The 18922-nt window shown below is 43.4% G+C and overlaps 2 protein-coding genes across 7 annotated transcripts; one reads left to right on the forward strand and one right to left on the reverse strand.

Annotated features, from left to right (window-relative positions):
* Positions 1 to 1294: 1294 nt before the first annotated feature.
* lrrc3ca (leucine rich repeat containing 3Ca) lies at positions 1295 to 5463 on the reverse strand. Of its 5 annotated transcripts, none has more exons than XM_057029056.1 (2): positions 5016 to 5463; positions 1295 to 2592 (listed from the first exon to the last, which is right to left on the reverse strand). In XM_057029056.1, the coding sequence occupies exon 2, from the start codon at positions 2564 to 2566 to the stop codon at positions 1724 to 1726; it is 843 nt and encodes a 280-aa protein (XP_056885036.1). In that variant the 5' UTR covers positions 2567 to 2592; positions 5016 to 5463; the 3' UTR covers positions 1295 to 1723. The 5 variants fall into 5 exon arrangements, with proteins under 5 accessions (XP_056885036.1, XP_056885016.1, XP_056885041.1 ...); XM_057029036.1 differs by lacking the exon at positions 5016 to 5463 and adding an exon at positions 4625 to 4766; XM_057029061.1 differs by lacking the exon at positions 5016 to 5463 and adding an exon at positions 3328 to 4618.
* Positions 4838 to 18892, forward strand: top2a (DNA topoisomerase II alpha). 2 transcript variants are annotated; one of them, XM_057028988.1, is made up of 35 exons: positions 4838 to 4977; positions 10325 to 10471; positions 10600 to 10690; positions 10778 to 10841; positions 10966 to 11111; positions 11209 to 11306; positions 11415 to 11627; positions 11782 to 11955; positions 12258 to 12359; positions 12465 to 12602; positions 12686 to 12824; positions 12901 to 13058; positions 13149 to 13274; positions 13382 to 13492; positions 13804 to 13909; positions 14037 to 14146; positions 14259 to 14351; positions 14428 to 14542; positions 14648 to 14769; positions 14893 to 15041; positions 15134 to 15365; positions 15454 to 15588; positions 15689 to 15889; positions 15984 to 16179; positions 16260 to 16351; positions 16432 to 16578; positions 16659 to 16742; positions 16844 to 17050; positions 17133 to 17250; positions 17426 to 17587; positions 17666 to 17816; positions 17889 to 17944; positions 18027 to 18146; positions 18247 to 18473; positions 18550 to 18892. In XM_057028988.1, exons 3-35 carry the CDS (start codon positions 10603 to 10605, stop codon positions 18688 to 18690), a joined length of 4521 nt encoding a protein of 1506 aa, XP_056884968.1. In that variant the 5' UTR covers positions 4838 to 4977; positions 10325 to 10471; positions 10600 to 10602; the 3' UTR covers positions 18691 to 18892. The 2 variants fall into 2 exon arrangements, with proteins under 2 accessions (XP_056884968.1, XP_056884962.1); XM_057028982.1 differs by lacking the exon at positions 4838 to 4977 and adding an exon at positions 9432 to 9589.
* Positions 18893 to 18922: the final 30 nt, after the last annotated feature.

The raw sequence follows: 18922 nt of genomic DNA on the forward strand, positions 1-18922 counted from the left end.
AAGACACGGAGTCAAAGTGAAATGTTTTGTGATTATTTCAGCAAGACTGATAGCATTTATAATCGTTATGCAAGTTCTTTAAACTGCTCAGACTCAAACACTGGATCCTACCTCTTACAGCCTCTTCTGCCATCAGGATACTGCGGCTTTATCAGTATTAACTCACTTTCTACAGTGCACAATGACAAGTTTGATTTAACCAGACCTTTTTAATGAAAAACACACTTGATACAAGAGTTGTTTCGGTTGCTGTTTGATTACTTTTTTCTAAAATGATGCCTGTTATATGGCATCAAAAGCCACTCCATTCGACAGGTTAATGAGGTCACCACCACACTTTCCACCAGAGGCACCATATAAGCCTCCATATTACTCAGTTTTATGTTTATGCCACATGGCTGAGTTAAAACATTTCCTTAATAGCCTCATATCCTTGCAAGCGGGAGAAAGGTAGTTCAGTTAAGAATCATCAGGGACTGACTTTACCTGCCACTGTGAGAACTGTGGACCCCCACTGAGGAGCTTATAGACAGTAGGGAGGTGTTTTCCCCACGCAAGGGAACTCCAGGCAACATGGGAGCACCTGATATTCTAGTGCCTTTCTCTTGCAAAACTGCATCAATCTAAACATTCATGGCGTCCCACATTCTCTTCTCCAGATATTTTATGACCCCCTCCCCCGATAAAACAATTATTAGTCCACTCTGCTGTATCCAACAAACCAAATTGTCACCATCTGCAGACGTTCTTACCTTGTTCAGCTAAAGAGGGTCTCAGAGAAGAGATGGGGAAGGAATTAAATTACACCACCAAATGCATTTACCATCCTGTGGTTCATTGTTGTATTGACAGATTGAGTCGAGATGCACCAAATGCATCCTCCTCTGCGCCCCATCCTGTTGAAATTGAAGACTGACTTCCGCTGCATCCCTTTATAATTGATAAGCAGAGAAGCCAGAGAGTGACCACGTCAGGCCAAATGCTCCTAAAGGCCTGCTGGCTGCTTATGAAAGGCATGAGGGTGAATAAAACAGCGCAGGAGAAAAGGTTTTTGAGAAAGGTTTAATCACGGAGGCCTCCCTGAGGTTGAGCCGATAAGGAAGTGAGTGTTGAAACAGCTTTTCCTATTATAACGTGTGACAGACCAAGAGGTCATTGCAGCAACTCTGAAGAGCTAATTCTCTGACAGTTACAGGATATTCTATACGTGGCAGAAGACTTTGTCCCCTTCTTACATGTATGAGCTGAGTCCCGGACCATTGTCAAACCAGCAAAGATTCAGACCGACAAGTCATTCGGGTTTAAAACATAGATATATTTTCAGTACAGCACACAGAACTGAAGACAAACACGGCTACGTTTGAAATAAAACCCCCCGAACAAACAGATTCTGATGCACGCCAGGATCTCACCCCCTGAATCGTCTCTGTGAGTGAGGGCCGTGGAGGTGCATGCACCACTGGATAAACCCCATTTGGAAGCCATGTTTTCACTGTCTCCACAATTTACTGCTTTTTTCCTCGCCCGGTGCACCGGCCAGACCATCCGCTCAGCTAATGGGTTGCTGAAATATGAATTATTCATTTGGGTTAAGGTGAATCAGAACGTGTTCCTGCGCAGGCACATGATAACCCACAGGATAACTGCATGGTGGCAGGTTGTAGCTCTGCCTTATTTGGTTTGGAGTTTCACTCTTATGAGATGTTGCGTTGGTCCGTTGGTTCTACACCACCGTGCTAATCGTGGAGGATTCCTCTGACTTTGTCTGCTTGCTGGGCAATGACTTGAGATACTCCAAGTGTCTACGGGCATCCTCCTGATTCGCTCTAACATAGTAGACCAGGTAGGAAATTACCATTGAGAACCAGCCAAACATGACAACCAACATGGCCACGTCTGTAGTCCGCTTCATTACCACGCACAGGTCTATGTCTGGCGCCAACAGGAAGGCAAGTCCTTGAACTCCAGTCTCTTCAGGATCCGAAGTCTGGCAGACTATACCCGCTAGTGAGGCGGGCTCCAGGTCCACGTGGGGTAAGGCCATCTGCAGGCTGCAGTCACAGTGCCACGGATTGTTTGTGAGGTTGGCGCGAGCCCGCAGACCCTCAAAAGCCTCCGGGTTAAATTTTACGAGTTTGTTGGAAGACAAGTCGAGGAACTGTAGCGAGGAGCCCAGACCTCGGAACGCCTTTGGTTCTAACTGGCTTAATTCGTTATGTGATAGATCCAACTCAACCAGGTGAGGCAATCCCGCAAAAGCATTTGCTGGGACTGCAGTTATGTGGTTGAAGTCCAGGTACACGCGTCTGGTGTCATTGGGAATATCCTGGGGGATCTCGGTGAGCTGCAGGTTGCTGCAGCGGACCGTCTTCCCGCCGCCGTCGCTCTCGGTGCAGTAGCAGTTCCTGGAACAACTGGTGGCGGCGTGGTGGAGGCAGAAAGACATTAGCACCAGACTGTGCAGCAGCAAACACATCATCAGTGAGTGGCGCAGCAGCATGTGCACGGGCAGGGCCATGGTGGGACACGGGGCGGCACAGGGAAGGATTATCTGAGCGGACAACATGAAATTCACCTCAACCTCCCCAGAAGCTGTTGAAAAAGCAACAGGAATTCATGTTAGCAGTGGCAGAGAAAGTGAATGAAAAACTGTACTTTTCTCACGCAAGAACACTGGAAACAATCGCACTACTGTAGGATTTCATACAAAGTGCAAAGATTAAAGATGGCATCATTCCAGAGCAACAAACAAGCTCTAAAAAGCCTTTGGTCTCACTGTGACTCCTTTATAATTGACATCCCTGTGGTGCAGGGCTATTTCAGTACACGGATTGATATTAACATAGTGATGTGACAGCACAGAGAACAAAATGTTCCGAGCAGGAGGAGTCGTATACATATAAAGTTTCCAGATCTTTCTTATGCTATGGCTGCCAAAACCATTCATCCAATGCAGTTAAAAATGACTATTAAAGCCTAATAAGTGATAAAATAAATTAAGGCAAAGCACTCACTGTACTTGCAATTAGAAAAGATCTGTTAAAGGTTTTCAGCGTGTCCTATAAAATACATTTCTTATGCTCACGACCTGCACAAAATAACACACTTAATGAACATACAAATGGCACCAGGGCTACCGTGTATCCAGTTACTAATCCCCTCACAGAAAAACTACTCTGCTACAGCCATAAACAGCACCTGGTAAACTTGACTGGTCTCACAGCTGGAAAAAAACAAAGGCGAATATCTTGATTCCTTCAAAATGTCCAGAGACTCGACAAGATCCACTTACCAAGATTAAAAAAAATGTAATCGATCTCTACGCACCTCGAAGTGTCACACGACACTGGGTGATGGGCGACGGTGCGTGCGTGTGTGTGCACGCATACAGAACAGATGATTTATCCGAGCCACGCAACTAATAACGGTCACTGTTACGCTAGTTTAAGAGATGCACAGATGCACCCCGAACCCAAGGAAACGCAACAACAGGGCTGAAATGACGGCCTCGGGAAGTCTCCACTTTTCCCATCAGCATGACAGCAGGCTATTTTGCTACCAGATAATGTGAGGGCAGATGCTAAATGCTGGTGATGGAGGAAGAGAAAGCATGGTCAAGGGAGAAAATAGGAGGCGTGAGGATGATATGATGAGGATTTCTGCAGGAGAACAGTGTGTTAGAACTACGCTGTGTTGTGGAGGAAATGAAGGGCGCAATGTAATATAATCTGCAGAGGGTGTAAAATCACTCAAGTGCAGGGTGGGGCACCAGCTTCCTTCCAAAATGTGCCTCTTGGAACAATAATATAGAAATTTAATAAAACTAAAGACCATCATATACACACCCACCCCACCCCACCCTGGAATAAATGTATCTGTTGGACTGTAAATCAGGTACAAACTTTCCTAAAGTGGTCGCATCCAAACATTAAATGTGAGGTGCAGCCAAAGGCCAGTCTCTCACTTCATAAATTTGCTACTGTCCTGTTGATACAACCAGGCTCATTCAGCATTTAATTAACGAACCGTCATTTGGATGCCAGAGAAAAGGCAAATCAATCCCTCAGTTTCTAAACGTTGGAATACTTTATGACAAGACAATGAGGACAGAAATGGAAAGATGAAAATCAAACTAATGAGCTGTAATTTCAGTGCATTTAGCTCGGCTTCTCCAAGATTCCAGATTTGCACCTGAAGTGTCCATTTCATTCATCCGACAATAATCCGGAGGAATTACATTGAGCGCCAGATGCACGAAGACGAGATTCTTATGTAATTTAATGCAGCGTGCACAAACATCACTGTCTTTAATATCCACATCCTCAACCAGCCATCCTCATAACATGAAAACCACAAACTGATAATCGCACCAGTTGTTAATCAAAACCATCCGGTAGAAACAAAATAGTAGGAGTATAAAGATAAATTTAGATTTTCCTGCACGATAAAGCACGAGAAAGGTCCGCGGAAAGAAAGAGGATGCCTCCTGGGAGCTGATGCACTTAAGTTTGTCTGCGATCCTGTTATACTTCCTGTACAAATTACATTTTGAAAGCTGCAATAAAACCAAATGAATAAAGCACGAATTATGGCAAAAATGTGCTTCTGTCCGATGCACACTCACGTCTTTAGCGCGTCTCCTTCCCTTGTCATGATTCTCGGCAAGTTCCCGATTATTAAAAACAAACAAACGGACAAACAAAATAAATAAATAAAGCCGTCCAGCAGATCAGCAAAGACAGACAGTCCGCTCAGTGTTATGGTTTCGCTTCCATCAGATCCCCTCGCAGCTTAACGCGCGCTGAGAGCCGCGCCGCTGGAAATGCTGCTGCGCTCACGCTCGCTGCAACCTTGTAGTTTCCACGCAACCGGAAAACTATAGGCAGCTTTCACCGGAGCCTTCCCTTGACAGGGACGACAGGGAAAGGTCTGTCAGTAACGACGGCGTCACGGCATCATCCAAAAGATGACAAAAACGTGAGTGCTCTAACAAGCTGTTTACGCAAATTACGCACAGGTTGAAATCCTGTTGCAGGAGCCGCGCCGCGTCTGAAAGCACGCGTGTCAATTGTTAATGGGATTCATTCATATGCATCTCCAATTGTTGGTGACGCACGCATCAGGTGTCGGTTCCCTCCGGTTCTCACGCACAGAAGTGAGCTCATGCTCGCTGCAGGGTTCTTGCGTGGAGCGGTGGTGTTGGCAGCCTACACTCATCATTTTTGATCTCAAGCTTGTTCCAAGAATACAGTCAGCCAGCTTGGGCGGTGGATCTCCAGGCCCCTTTCCTGCCTGTTGCGAGCTGATAAGGAAGCCCTTAGAAAATGTAATGAAATCTAATATGAAAACAGAATGCATGAGCAGGCCTATAGGGTCTGCCAAGCAGATTAATGGGATCAAATCAATAGTCAGGAAAGCTCCACCTAAAGCAGGAAATGATTTCTTGGTAAAGGTGAAAGCGGCTGTAGCTGTTAGATATTTTGGTTTGCTGCTGAGCTGTGTCCAGTACAGGGCAGATCATTATAGCTGCACAACCACAGACCAAAAATGTGATCTTGAATGTTTAGAAATGCACCTTTTAAAAAAAAAAAATTATCTTACAGCTGCAGCATGTTTTGGAGCACGTGAGACATTAAAGCACCCTAACAGACACGTGTTGGTATCAGATACTTCTTAGTATTCCGATACCTCAAATAAAGTCAAATTTTGGCCTGAGTTTTCCCCTTCACCTTTTTCTTCATTTAAATTATCATGTTCCAGTTATAAAAGTTATATAATCCTCATGGTTGCTCCTTGATGCTCTCCACTTTTGTCAGCATCAAGGTTACAAGCCTGCTCTTGTCAATTAGCCCTAGATCAGATAAGCTAAAGAATATGTGATAGTAAAAGTACAGAAAATAGGATTACTCTGCTCTCATAGAAAGAGGAGAGTGCACTGATATTCATTCTTTATCAGATTACTTCAAACACTGCTCTGCAGGCTGCTGTCTGCATTGTGACGCCAGCATTAGCACTGATGCTACGTGCAGAGGCTATCTTGAAACATTTCTTGGTAATTATGCATCTTAAGTACACAAAAGTGCATAGACAAACAATACAAGCCAAATTAATATTAAAGCGGTATTAAAACTTGGGTAAAATGATTCAGTTCACTTCCAGTTGCAGGTGGCAAATCTGCTCAGCGACACTTCCCACTGAAGTCTAGATTCTGAGCGGGATTATCCAACCAAAGTTTCTATGATGTCAGATTAACAGGAGGGAGATGTTTAACCATGAGAATGTTTCTGTCTGCTGTCTGTGGCACTGACAAAACACAGGACGCATTAATGAGATTTCTCTCTTTCTTTGTCACTTCGTGTCCTGCTTCTCCTGCTCTCGCTGAGACACACACATTCACATTCACACATTATCAGTGTGTCTCTGGCTCTGCAGCTTACTCATTCCTGAATGAGATCAAAGTGCTGTCGTGTCTTTGTGAATACATTACCCTGCCTTATTTATTTATTTATTTCTCTACCTGTCTTCCCACAGCTTTTAATCAAAGGGGGAACTGTGTATTAAAGGATTTACCTGCTCTTCCGGCTAAAGGGATGTTACTTTAACTTGTCTTTCCTCTGCGGAACCTTGTCTTTGAAGCCTGAGATTACTGATATGAAGGAAACGGTAGATGTTGAATTCCCTACTGCATGATACTGAACCCTTCTCACCAGAAATTGCAAAGAGTTTAAGTAAAGTATGAATAGTTGATCTGCTTGTCATGTGAGAACACTGTAGTTAAGGCCAGTTTTCTCATATGACTTCAGACCGGTGTCCAAACTATTACAGAATGGCCTTTCACAATTCTTTTTTGGATTATAGACTTCCTGACAGACCACACCCAGAGGCTTAGAGTTGGTCCCCACACATACACGGCTCTTGGCCTCAGCACTGGCTGCCCACAGGGCTGCGATAATGATCATAAGGATGAATGTAAACATGGAGACTAATGGTGTCTGACTCCGACTGCAGCCACAGGACCACGTACATCAACCCTTACCCGAGTCGATACTATTGAACCCATGCTGTATCAGTCGAATCTCCCTAGTGTTTGAATCCATATGGAGTAGCTTTGTTGTACTGCATGTGCACACACACGTGTGTGTGTGTGTGTGTGTGTGTGTGTGTGTGTGGAGGGGGGATGCATGCTTGCTTTGTGGACATTTTCTCGTGAAAACAATCAAAGTGGCATTAATGACTGCGATGCACGCAATCTTAAATGTTAAGCCGCTGTGTGCCAAAGAGCATAAAGATTGTTGAAATGGTTTTCCCACTGCCCTTTAAAAGCTAATTAAGAATTCTCAGTCCTTTATTGTGTTCCTTGGATGTGTTGACAATGACAGCAAGGAAAAGAGTTCACGCTAAAGGTCACACTTTAGGGTCTCCAAGGACACTGCGAGTGACGTGATGGCTAAAACCTGCAAATGGAAGGTACCTTGAAGCTGCTGGGGTTTGTTTTTCTACCTTCTCGACATTACATTCAGCGCAGTTCATGCCTTAATCAGTAGGAAATGTTGTCATTTTATCTCCATGGTCTCCTTTAAATTTGAAAGCTAACCTAAATAATGAAAAGCATTCTAATCCTCCATTTTACACAGTCTTTGAGGGAATGTTTGTGGTTATTTTCAAATCAATAGGTTTTTGGTTTGAGCCAACCGAAACCTTTTCTCTCACAGAGATTTCTCATGTATGTGTATAACCAAGACAACAGTGAACACTTTTATGCAATGTAAAAGAAAACAGATGCGTCTCTAAGGGGCTCATGGGGAAACAGAGGTTGTCGCCCAGTTACAATAGTATCAAAACAACAGCGCTATCCTCAGATGACACCGTGCTGTATCAAACAAACCTTTTAGACACTGTGAACTTCACCACATGTCCTCTGCATTTAAGCTGATATATCAAGCTTCCAAAACCCACAGAGCCATTAATAAATAAACAGAAAAGCAGGTGGCACGAGAGCCGAACATCCATCTACATCTGCTATCATTCAAGAGCTTCAGCTGGAGGCTATTTTAGGACGCTGGACTCAGTATTCTTTTTAAACTGCTGTTTGTGTGTGTATCTATGCTCATTGCCTCATTGTAAAATATGTAGTCAGTCCTCTTGGAATTGCCAAGCTGCATTATTACTTTTTGGGGGGTGTAATTTGGTCACACTGTTAATATTTTCTTTAACATTAAAATCCATCAGAAAGATGTGCATTGCAGTAAGCAAAGGAGCTCCTTAGCAGGAAGAATCCAGTTGATTCCAGTTTCCTTCCACAGTGCAAAAACATATAAAACTTGTCTGAAAGTTGTAAATTGCCCCCATGTCAGCATTTACATGTAGTTAAGAATAATATTTGTTCAAAATGGACATGCAATATTTTGTTAAAGAGAATAACAAGTGCCAAACCTGCTGCATGTGCTTTTATTTATGAGAATGTTGGTGTAGTGAGAGGTGAATAGGCCGCTAGATTTTACTGAATTTCAGCTCCTGCTCCTCAGCCCTATTATTATCATGCCAAGGTCAGGTGAGTGGGCAAGCACAGCAAAGGAAGACCGATGAGCATGAAAGAACAGATGAATCGGATTTGTGCATTTTCATTCATCACAGCAGAAATTTACAATCCCTGTGTATTGTAAAGAATGAGTGTTGACCAAACGACATCTGTAAAATACAATGGACTTTCCCAATAATATTACTGGCATTTCTAATCAGTAGTTTTCGCATTTGGCCTGCAAATGTACACACAAATGTATCAGAGATAATGTGCTGTCCTCTCATGTTGGAGTGAGCGAATAAACTGGCTGCAGTGAGCTAACAAGTCTGTATTTGTCTTCTAATATTTATTTCCTTTGCTTGAAACCTTTGTCTCTATTGTGCTGCAGATCAATGAACGCAATGATTTCAAAAAATGAAATGTGGATGGTGAGTTACATAACCACTATTAGTGCACACATTGAAGAGGAAAAGTGCTTTATTAGTCCTACAGAGTGACATTACTGTGTTCACTCTTTTCAGAGCACGCGCGCACACACACACACACACACACGCACACGCACACACACACACAGAGGCATATTGTGCTTTTGCTAAGTTGTATTTGCTAAATGAAAGATCAGTTATTCAAGGTCTCAGATACAGTACATACTTTTCAAAACCTTTCCTTTATTGTGTAACAAATGCGTTAAAATGAAGATTGAATCAGTGAAATGAATTGGCTGATTCTAAATAATAAATACGTCTATGATCTATCACCTATCATCTATTTATTATTAGACTCCGATTAGACCGCGGGACCCGTGTGGGCGGGATCATGGCCTCGTTCTCGGTCGCTGATTGGCTTGTTACCGCATGTTTTCACTTCCTCGTCCGGAAAAATCCTTTTCATCTAATTGGTTGAAATAGCTGGCGGGAGAGCCTTTCGCTCGGGTTTGAATTTTCAAAGTCTTCGACTGTGCGTGCTCACGCGGCTAGTTGGTCGGTGCAAATTTAAGATAGTTCTATCAACATTTTTAGTGAGCAGAACTTAGCAATAAATACCAGAAGAATGGCTGTGCCACTAAAGGTAAATTTACGTTTAATCTGAAGTGTGTTATGCGCAAATAGTTTTACTTTTCGCGATGCTAAGGGCAACTATAATAGTTGATTAACTACGCCTCAATTATTTGTTGTGATTATAGTTGAAGTTGCAAAGAAAGATTGATCCAGAGTTCAAACGAGTAAAGCAGCGTTGCCTGGGAAATTCATATTAAATTAACATCTCCCACAGACACATGAATGCTAATTTCTAATTGCTAATTTCCCTGGTGGACACCCCCTAAAGGGATCAATAAAGTACTCTTGAATACATGATTATCGGTGGCTAACATTAGCTCAGTTTTTAAATTGATATATTTGCCTTCTCCGCCGAGTGATTTCTTTTGTTGATGTGTTAGCTGTTAGAATGTCAGTCCGATTGTTACGCTTTGCGTATTTTCTCATTTTTCATTTTTGTCAGCGTTATGTTTTTTGCTGGTGGATTAAATAAACTGGGAAGATTAATTAGCGTGGCTCGATTATTGTAGAAAACCCTGTTATAATCGGCCAATTATAAATGCTTCGTCATTTACAACCATGGTAACCTGAACACTACTGTAGAAACATCTATTCTGTTCTTTGAAGATTGAAGAAAATAAATCTAAAAATAACAGTTCAGGTTTTTTTTTCTTATTTGTAACATTGTGGCTCTCCTAAAGACACAAAGAAATAGTCCTCTGACAATGCAAGAACATTTTCAATAACCATTCTTTGCTGTTTGCAGGCTTTCTTGGAAAACAAACCTCTGGAAAAGACAAAGAAAGATCCAAAGAGGCTGTCAGTAGAGAGGATCTATCAGAAGAAGACCCAGTTGGAGCACATTTTGCTTCGGCCGGACTCGTACATAGGCTCCGTAGAACCCGTCACCCAGGTAAGATGTCATCCAGCTGTGATTGAGTTCTCACAGCAAACCTTGAGACACAACACAATCAGAACTGATTGATGCCCAATTTTAGAAGCTGATGAAAGCCAGTTGTTGACAACATGATCTTTCCTTAGCAAATGTGGGTGTATGACGAGGATGTTGGACTAAACTGCCGTGATGTGACATTTGTTCCTGGGCTTTACAAGATTTTTGATGAGATCCTGGGTGAGTGAGTGGTTTGTACTTCAGGATGGTCTGTTTTGCCGTGACAGTGTTTTGAGTGTGTGTATGATCTGTTTTATTTCCCCTCAGTAAATGCAGCTGACAACAAGCAGAGGGACAAAAGCATGTCCTGCATCAAAGTCAGCATTGATGTGTGAGTTAGACAATGACCAATATCTTAAATTAATTTGACAGTATTTGCTTACAAGTCACGTCTACATGTTTTGTTTCACTGCAGTTCTTTGCACATAATAAGTTATATATGTTTATGATTTCAGGGAAAATAACACCATCGCTATTTGGAATAATGGGAAAGGTATTCCTGTTGTAGAGCACAAGGTAGAGAAGGTCTATGTACCAGCTCTGATCTTTGGACAGCTCCTCACGTCTAGTAACTATGATGATGATGAGAAGAAAGTCACTGGTGTGTATGAATAACTGATTACACTTCGTTAGAGTTGGAGATGATGTAAACGAGATCAGTACTGTAGTAACCCCGATCCTAATGTTCAATACTCTAGGTGGACGCAATGGGTATGGTGCAAAGCTCTGCAACATTTTTAGCACAAAGTTTACTGTAGAGACTTCCTGTAAAGATTCAAAGAAGACATTTAAGCAGGTAAAAATGAAAGAAAACACTACAATTTTTAACAAAAGGAACTTAGTCCCTAACTGAATCTCTTATGAGATGTAGAACATGTAAATTTAGATTGAATGTTTTCCACAGACCTGGTATGACAATATGGGAAGAACAGGGGATGCTAACATCAGGTCTTTTGATGGAGAGGAATACACTTGCATCACCTTCAGACCAGATCTGGCCAAGTTTAAAATGAGCATCCTGGATAAAGACACCCTGGCCCTGATGACCAGAAGGGCCTACGATGTTGCTGGGGCCACGAAAGGCGTCCGTGTTTTCTTCAATGGAAAGAGGCTGCCAGTAAGTTATAGCATGGTTTTGCACGTGTTGCTCAATAGATGTTGTCTTTAGAGAATAATTTCCTACATCTGAGAAGATTTTTGGTGGATGGGTTAATATTAGTGGTCACTACATGAGTCTGCGTGAAATTAAGATGGTTTGTTTTATATTCCAGGTCACAGGTTTCCGTAGCTACGTGGACTTGTATTTAAAGGACAAAGTGGACGAAATAGGAAATGCCTTAAATGTGGTCCATGAGGTTGTCAATGAACGTTGGGAGGTGTGTCTCACCATGAGCGAAAAAGGTTTCCAGCAAGTCAGCTTTGTCAATAGCATTGCTACAACCAAGGTAAAGGTCACCGTGCATTACACTTTGTGAAGTGTGTCACATTTGTGGCCTCTGTTAAAAAAAACAAGTGACTCATGTTGTTTGTTGGAATATTGAGTTCCACCTTTTAAACTTCATCTTATTTTGTCAGATGGTTTAATTTATAAAAAGAAATCTTGCTGCAGTCCCTCAGGTGCACTATTCTAGTGGGCCTTTTTGGCAGCTGAGTACACGTTTGGCTGCTTTCCCAGCCGCTCTGTGTCATAAGTAAGACAAATGACATTTATCCTTTTAATGAGATCTTATCTTTATCTGCCACCTAGGGAGGAAGACATGTTGACTACGTGGCTGATCAGGTGGTCAGCAAACTAATTGAAGTGGTGAAAAAGAAGAACAAAGCTGGAGTGGCTGTCAAGCCATTCCAGGTACTTTGATTATAATCTGTTTACTAAGAAATGTGGATGATGTTGTTATATTAAGATGATGTGTCCAAATTCCTACCTGTAATGAGACTTCTGCTCCTTCTCCAGGTGAAAAACCACATTTGGCTGTTTGTAAATTGCCTGGTTGAGAATCCCACTTTTGACTCTCAGACCAAAGAGAATATGACTCTGCAGCAGAAAAGCTTTGGGTCGACTTGTCCTCTCAGTGACAAGTTTATCAAACAGGTACCAAGAGAAAGAAAAACTGACCTTGCACTCTTGACTGAATACATTTCGCTGATACATTTACAAATTTCTGTCATTTATAGGCCACAGCTTGTGGGATTGTGGAAAGTATCATGAATTGGGTGAAGTTTAAGGCTCAGACACAGCTCAATAAGAAATGCTCAGCTGTTAAACATACAAAGATCAAAGGGGTGCCTAAACTGGATGATGCCAACGATGCAGGTAATGTAGTTCTTGTTCAGCATCAGGAGAGAATTAATCACTTGGTCTCATTACAGCTGATTGTGTTCTCATAAAGGTGGTAAGAACTCGATTGGCTGCACACTCATCCTCACTGAGGGAGACTCAGCCAAGACTCTTGCTGTGTCTGGGCTGGGTGTGGTCGGCAGGGACCGCTACGGCGTCTTTCCTCTCAGAGGAAAAATGCTCAACGTGCGGGAGGCCTCGCTCAAGCAGGTTAGGCCCAATAATTGTGATAAACACTTTTACGACAGCACCTATATTTTTACACTCATATAATTTGTCATCTGTTGTTTTTCCCATCAGATTATGGAGAATGCTGAAATCAACAACATCATTAAGATCCTTGGCCTGCAGTACAAAAAGAACTACAGTGATCCAGAATCCCTGAAGACTCTGCGCTATGGAAAGATCATGATCATGACAGATCAGGTGTGACAGCACTTTTAGTTTATTTCTAATTCACATTGATTACGTTAGAGTAGATATGAAAGGTCTTCAAGTTATTACTGAGTATTGAATTCTCATGATTACGACAGGATCAAGATGGCTCCCACATTAAGGGTTTACTGATCAATTTTATCCACCATAACTGGCCATCGCTGCTGCGACACAACTTCATTGAAGAGTTTATCACACCCATCATCAAGGTGAGTTTTAGTTCAGCAGAGATGTGTTCTGCAACCACAATGGAACATAAAGTATTTTTCTTCTGGTTGGTTGCTGTATCTTTTAAAACATTTTTCTTCCCTGGTAGTGGACAAAGATTTGGAGTTGCAACACTGCCACCTTGTGGCGATATTGTAAACTGACAATAGCCTAAATTTTTTTTTTTAAAACAAAAAAAACGTTGTCGTTATTTGCTGTGATTGTTTATATATTTCAATGTTTTATTCAATGTCAATAATTTGAACAAAAAGGAGAAAAGCACAATTTGAGTCATGTTTTTCCTTTCTCTCAGGCTTCACACAAAAAATCACAGCTGTCCTTTTACAGCATCCCTGAATTCAATGCATGGAAGGAAAGCCAGGCCAACCACAAATCCTGGAAAATCAAATACTACAAAGGTTTGTTATAAACCCCTGTGTGGTAGTAAAAAGCCCAAGTAAGCAGCTCTTTCAAAGCTGGCCAACGTTGTGGTGTTAATTATGTGATAATCTCACATTTTCTTCACTTGGCTTTGATGCATTCCAGGTTTGGGAACTAGCACATCTCAGGAAGCCAAGGAGTACTTCTCTGATATGCAGAGACATCGTATCCCCTTTAAATATGCAGGACCTGAAGATGATGAAGCTATTACCCTTGTATGAACATTGTAGTTCCTTTTCTGCTTGTATCATTTAAACTATTTTACGGAGCACATATCTGTTCATGATAATGCAGAAGCATGATTTTTGTTTTGTTTTTCCTGACCAGGCCTTTAGCAAGAAGAAAGTGGAAGAGCGAAAAGAGTGGCTGACCAACTTCATGACTAACAGACGCCAGCGCAGGGAGCACAACCTGCCTGAGGTAAAATCAGCGCAGACATGACTCGCTATGATTTGTCCGTCTGTTGGGTTTCAACATGTCTTTGGTTTCTTCCCAGGACTACTTGTATGGTCAGGCCACCAAGTATCTCTCCTACAATGATTTTGTCAACAAAGAGCTGGTACTTTTCTCCAATTCTGACAATGAGAGGTCAATCCCCTGCCTGGTGGACGGTACGTGATGTTAAGATGACCACGCGCTACTCTTTTGTTACTCCTCCAGAACCCATTTTGTTGAAAGTGAGACTGTTCTAATCTGTATCTACATTTGTGTTTTAGGTTTCAAACCAGGTCAGAGGAAGGTTCTGTTCTGTTGCTTTAAGAGGAATGATAAGCGTGAGGTGAAGGTGGCTCAGTTAGCTGGATCAGTGGCTGAGATGTCGGCCTATCATCATGGAGAAGTGAGTTGATATAACCCTGAAATTCTGGAAAAGACTATCATGTCATTTGATGGTGAAGATATGTGCTTTAACCTGGCAACTCCCCTGATTAGATCACAACTTTAAAAAGAAACATATTTTCAGGTCTCTCTGATGATGACCATTGTTGGTTTGGCCCAAAACTTCGTGGGAAGCAACAATCTGAACATGCTGCAGCCTCTGGGACAGTTTGGAACCAGGCTGCACGGCGGCAAGGACTCTGCCAGTCCTCGATACATCTTCACCATGCTGAGGTCAGTATCTGCCCTTACATTGTGCCAACATCCTAAAGTTACTGGCCTCTTGTCTTTGTAGTGATTCCTTTGTCTCCTTTCTGCCCTTTCAGCACTCTCGCTCGTCTCGTTTTTCCACCCGTGGATGACAATTTACTGAAGTACAACTACGATGACAATCAACGCGTAGAGCCAGAGTGGTATATACCCATCATTCCCATGGTGCTAGTCAATGGTGCTGAAGGGATCGGCACTGGATGGGCCAGCAAAATCCCAAACTACGACGTACGAGAAATCGTCAATAACATCCACCGCATGCTGAATGGTGACGAGCCTCTGCCCATGGTGAGCACAGGCCCTGGCTCTGCTTAGGTCGCTACACGGTCACGTTTTGTGATTAGATGTTGTTATAGCTGTCTTCCATGTCCAATAGCTTCCAAGCTACAAAGGATTCAAGGGAACCATTGAACATGTGATGAACAACCAGTATATGAACAGTGGAGAGGTGGCCATCATTGATTCCACCACTATTGAGATCTCAGAATTGCCGGTCAAATCCTGGACACAGGTAGGTGACTAAAGCCTCGCCTGATCTTCAAATTGTATACATCCCTGAAAGAAATGAGGTATTCCTTTCTGTGACTAATTAACGCTTCAACTCTGTCTAGACCTACAAAGAGAACGTGTTGGAGCCCATGTTAAACGGCACTGAAAAGGTGCCTCCTCTCATCACGGACTTTAAGGAATACCACACAGACACCACTGTGCGCTTTGTGGTCAAGATGTCAGAGGAGAAGCTACGTGAGGCCGAGGCCGCTGGCTTTCACAAAGTCTTCAAGCTTCAGAATCCTCTCACCTGCAACTCCATGGTAATGGAGCCACACCCATGTGACATTCTGGTAACAGTGAATTGTGACCGTCTTGTGGAGCCGTCCTTTTTAATCCTTATGTCCTGGGTTTCAGGTTCTTTTTGACCATGCGGGCAGCCTGAAGAAGTACGAGTCTGTGCAGGATATTCTAAAGGACTTCTTTGAGTTGAGGATGAAATATTATGTCCTGAGAAAGGACTGGTTGGTTGGCATGCTGGGTGCAGAGAGCGCTAAACTCACCAACCAGGCCCGCTTCATTCTGGAGAAAATCCAGGGCACCCTAGTTATTGGTTAGCATCTTTTTTCCTATTAAGAACCAGTTTGGTTTAAATTTTCCATGATTAAAATGTTTTTCTATATTGACTTATAGAGAACAAGCCCAAAAAGGAATTGATCCGTATGCTGCAGCAGATGGGCTATGACTCGGACCCAGTCAAGGCATGGAAACTGGCTCAGGAGAAGGTATGGCGCTAATAAGTAATGCTCAGCAGTTCATATGTGCCTCCACAAATATCATTCCATATGTACATTCCCACCCTTAGAATGAGGAGGAGACGGTTGAGGAACAGGAGGATGAAGCGAAGGAGGAGGAGGCCAGTGGGCCAGACTACAACTACCTGCTGAGCATGCCCATGTGGTTCCTGACCAAGGAGAAGAAAGAGGAACTATGCAAACAGAGGGATGCTAAGGTGTGAGCTTTAAGCTCCTTTAAAATACTAATCTCAAATTCTCAAGCAAACTAAGTTTCGAACCACCTGTCACCTGGCAGCTGACTGAGCTAAACACCCTGAAGAAGAGGAGTCCCACAGACCTTTGGAAGGAAGATCTTGCTGCTTTCTCTGAGGAGCTCGAGGTATTGACCCTTGTGAAGGAGGGCTTGGTCATTAATCCAGGCGTCTTGATCGTTCAGCACTCAAAATCTTTAGCCCTCGTTACATTTTGGTTCTTTTTCAGAACTCTGAGGCAAAAGAGAAGGAGAATGCTGCCATGCCTGTCAAAAAGGGAGCTGGGAAAGGCAAAACATTAAAGATGAAGCAGGAGACTCTGCCCACTCCACAGGGCCGCCGTGTTATTCCACGTGTCACCAGCACCATGAAGGCTGAGGCTAACAGGAAGGCAGATACTAAGAAAGGTGAAGCCAAGAGAGGCAAGAAAATCAAGGTGGGTCTGTGTTTCTTTCCCGACTCCCCCACATTTTCTCAAATGAACAAACATTTGACTGGATTCATCTGTATGGCTGCAGAGTGAGGATGTGGTGATGCAGATGGACTTTGAAGATGCAGAGGGAGTCATGTCAAGCGAGGACGTCGGCTTGGCTGCACGACTGAGCAAGAAAACGAAAACGCAGGCAAAGGAAAAAGGTAAGACCGGAGATAACTCCCCCTCAATTCCCTCAATCGGAGCAGAGTCGCCAGTTCAGTGACGTGTAACAGATTGAGAATATAAAATAAAAGCACGTTTACTCCGTTGGTTCTGATGGATTTTAAAGCTGCATCGTTACTGTAAAAAAACCTTCTTGATCCTTTGCAACTGCAGGAGTAAAAAGCAGTAAGCAGAGCACCATTCAGTTCAAACCTGTTGCCAAGAAGCCTAAGAAGAATCCATGGTCGGACGATGAGACCCCTCAGTCTGACAGCGACATGGAGGATGAGGAGGAAGTGGCTGCGCCTCGGGAGCAGGTTGGACGCAGAGCCAAAGGTGGGGCAGCTCAAAGTCCTCAGCCACTGTCATTGCTTATATATCTGGCTATAAAATGATGATAATTCTGTCCCATAGATACTGTGAAGTACAGTCTGTCTGACAGCGAGGAGGAATGGAATTTCCATGGGAAGAACGCTCCCAAACGGAAGGCTGTTATCAGTGACGACGACAGCTTCATCCCAGATGCTGACTCCCCAGCACCATCTCCCAAAGTTCCAGAGCCGGTGTAAGTGGGACAAAGATGTCACACAAAGCGTCTGTGAGAGGTTTTCTTGATTCACTCCAACTTTCTCTGCAGGAAGAAAGTGGCAAAAAGCAAATCGACTAGTAAACCAACGGAGAGCAAGTCCAGCTGTAAGTCCCTGTCATGTGACTATCTCAACCAATCAGAATCATCTGTGTGAGAGATGGGTTTTCTCCATTTGGTGGTTTCCAGCTCCTTCAGACGACCAGGTGACGGCCTCAAAGGCTCCGGTTAAACCAAAACCTAAAGAGACTGTGGCCAAAAAAGCTCCTGCCGCCAAAAAGCCAGCGGCCCCAAAGAAGAAGGCTACAGGTGATTAAATCAGCCCCGCCGAGAGCACCTCGGATTCCCGCTGTGGTCCATCAGCAGACAGACGAGATGTTCAGAGCTGAACTCTGTGGTCTCCTCTTAGGTGTGAAGCAGTCGTCCATCGCGGACGCCTTTTCCAAACCCAAACCTTCGTCCACCAGTGCCAAGAGAGTCCCCTCCTTCGACTCTAGTGACTCCGAGGCAGAGGTGAAGGCCGCAGCGAAAAAGCCCGTTTCCAAACGGAAGCAGGCGGTCAGCGACGACTCCGACTCCGACAGCGATTCAGGAAACCTCATGTCGCGCCTCAAGGCCAAAAGCGCAGGCAGCAAGGTGAGCCCTGATCCCGGAGCTGGCCTCATTTGTCATGAAGGCGAATCGCAGCTCAATGTTTCCTCTGTTCTTGTAGAAACCCAAGAAGTGCACTGATGAAACCTTCAGCATTTCCAGCCAGGAAGCGCCCGTCGCCGTGGAGTCGCGCAACAACCCCTCGCGTGCACGCAAACCCGTCACCTACGCACTAGACTCAGACTCGGATGAAGACTTTTAAAGGATTTATGTTTAGCTTTTTTAGTCTAGAATATAAAAACAGCTTTTACCGTTACGCTGGTCAGGCTTTTCTGACCTGATTTTACCAAGGAAAAGTTCTTTAGTGCGATATTTTGGTAGCTGGCCTCGTTGCACTGTTTTGTAAATATTTCAATGGTTGCTCATTTGTTGTCTTAAAAAATAAAGTTGTTTGTATTCTGTAATTGGTGGGTTGGTGATGAGCGGAATGTTGT

Source organism: Takifugu flavidus, chromosome 1 (assembly GCF_003711565.1).
Source record: "Takifugu flavidus isolate HTHZ2018 chromosome 1, ASM371156v2, whole genome shotgun sequence".
Classification (NCBI taxonomy): Eukaryota; Metazoa; Chordata; class Actinopteri; order Tetraodontiformes; family Tetraodontidae; genus Takifugu; species Takifugu flavidus.

Coding starts and splice junctions, on each gene's coding strand:
- lrrc3ca (XM_057029056.1), bottom strand. CDS start 2,566: ATGTTGTCCGCTCAGATAATCCTTCCCTGTGCCGCCCCGTGTCCCACC.
- top2a (XM_057028982.1), top strand. Junction 11,307..11,414: donor CAAAGAAGACATTTAAGCAG/GTAAAAATGAAA, acceptor TGTTTTCCACAG/ACCTGGTATGACAATATGGG. Junction 17,945..18,026: donor AACGGAGAGCAAGTCCAGCT/GTAAGTCCCTGT, acceptor GGTGGTTTCCAG/CTCCTTCAGACGACCAGGTG.